At 28.3% G+C, this 1,394-nt stretch overlaps 1 protein-coding gene across 1 annotated transcript; it reads right to left on the minus strand.

Moving 5' to 3' along the window:
* Positions 1-852: 852 nt before the first annotated feature.
* On the minus strand, positions 853-1,389 carry LOC145848501 (casein kinase II subunit alpha'-like; the record flags this gene model as incomplete). The annotated part of the gene is made up of 1 exon (XM_082953927.1): positions 853-1,389. A coding segment is annotated over one exon (537 nt), but the record flags the coding sequence as incomplete, so codon positions are not given.
* Between the last annotated feature and the right edge of the window lie 5 nt (positions 1,390-1,394).

Raw genomic sequence — 1,394 nt, forward strand, 5'->3', positions numbered from 1 at the left:
ATAAAATATTAGAACTTAGAGGTTAAAACTTTTCATGATTTATTACACATCTATATTTCGATTTAAAAGCTTGTTAAACTTTTTTTGTATTTAAATATTTTCTATATATAGAATCATTATCTTAGTTTTGATTTAAAATTAAATAAATTTATTTATTACTTTTTCAGATGAAGGTAAATGAAATATTATATTTCTTTCAAAACTAGAGTTAAAGTGATAATATTTTTTATCTTTAATAAAATTATTTAATATTTATCTTTTAGTATTTAAAATTTAAAATTTATTCTAAATCTTTCAGATAAAAGTTCAACCATCTTATAAACAAAAGTATAAGAGTTTTAACATTATAATTAAAAATTCTATATTCTTTTTCACCTATTGTCTTATTAGAATCATTTAATAGTTTCAACAATAGTCAAATTCATAGTCATAGATATTTTTTTTTAATTACTTATTTCAAATGTATGAAATACTTAATACTAAAGCTTAGTTCTCAATTGAAATATTTTCTGACATTCGGGTATCCTTGAAAATTCTATACTTAAGACTTTTAAATTAGTTATATTATTGAAAATAAAAACTTTGAAGTAATAGACTAATTTCTCAATGTATAATATTTTTTACTTTTATTAAGAACAACATCAAACTTGTGTAAGCTACAATTTTAATAATCTTAATATATATATATGACTTTAAGAAGTTTACATAGTTATTTCAAATTTATACAAAACTTTTGTACTTAAAGTAACTGAAACGACTTAGAACAATTTAGTAATTGATATAAATTAAACAAAAAAAAATCACAAAATACAAACTAGGTTCACTAAAATTTTCAGATACATGATATTATAGTTATTTACCAGCTTCATTTTTCATAGGAACAGAAGAACCAGCATTTTCTTGAGATTGTTGGACTACTTCTGCAAAATAGGGATGATCCATTGCCTCTTTAGCTGTCAGTCTGGCCTGATGGTCATACTTCAGTAATTTTGTCAGCAAGTCGAGGCAATCAGGAGACGTCAGATGCTTGTTCTCACTATTAACAAAGTTCTTCCAGGATTTTCTTCTTTTGGTAAACAGCTTCCCTCCGACGTACGGGTCGAGGTCAATACTGTACTTTGCCAGATATTTATGCAAGTCTTTAGTGCCAAGCACTTCTGAGATGTTCACAAGTACGTCGGAGAGAGACTTGCCGTGAAAAAAGGGAGTTTTTCTGAACACCATGCTTGCCAGCACACAGCCGACCATCCACATATCGAGAGAATAATCGTAATAACCGTACCCCACCAACAACTCTGGCGGTTTGTAAGACTTTGAAGAAACCCTCACGTTGTAGTCTGTTTCAGGGTGGTAGAAATCAGCCAGTCCCCAATCGATGAGCCTCAGCTTTTTCT

The sequence above is a fragment of the Thalia democratica genome, unplaced genomic scaffold (assembly GCF_965202585.1).
Source record: "Thalia democratica unplaced genomic scaffold, ktThaDemo2.hap1.1 HAP1_SCAFFOLD_1475, whole genome shotgun sequence".
In the NCBI taxonomy this organism is placed as follows: Eukaryota; Metazoa; Chordata; class Thaliacea; order Salpida; family Salpidae; genus Thalia; species Thalia democratica.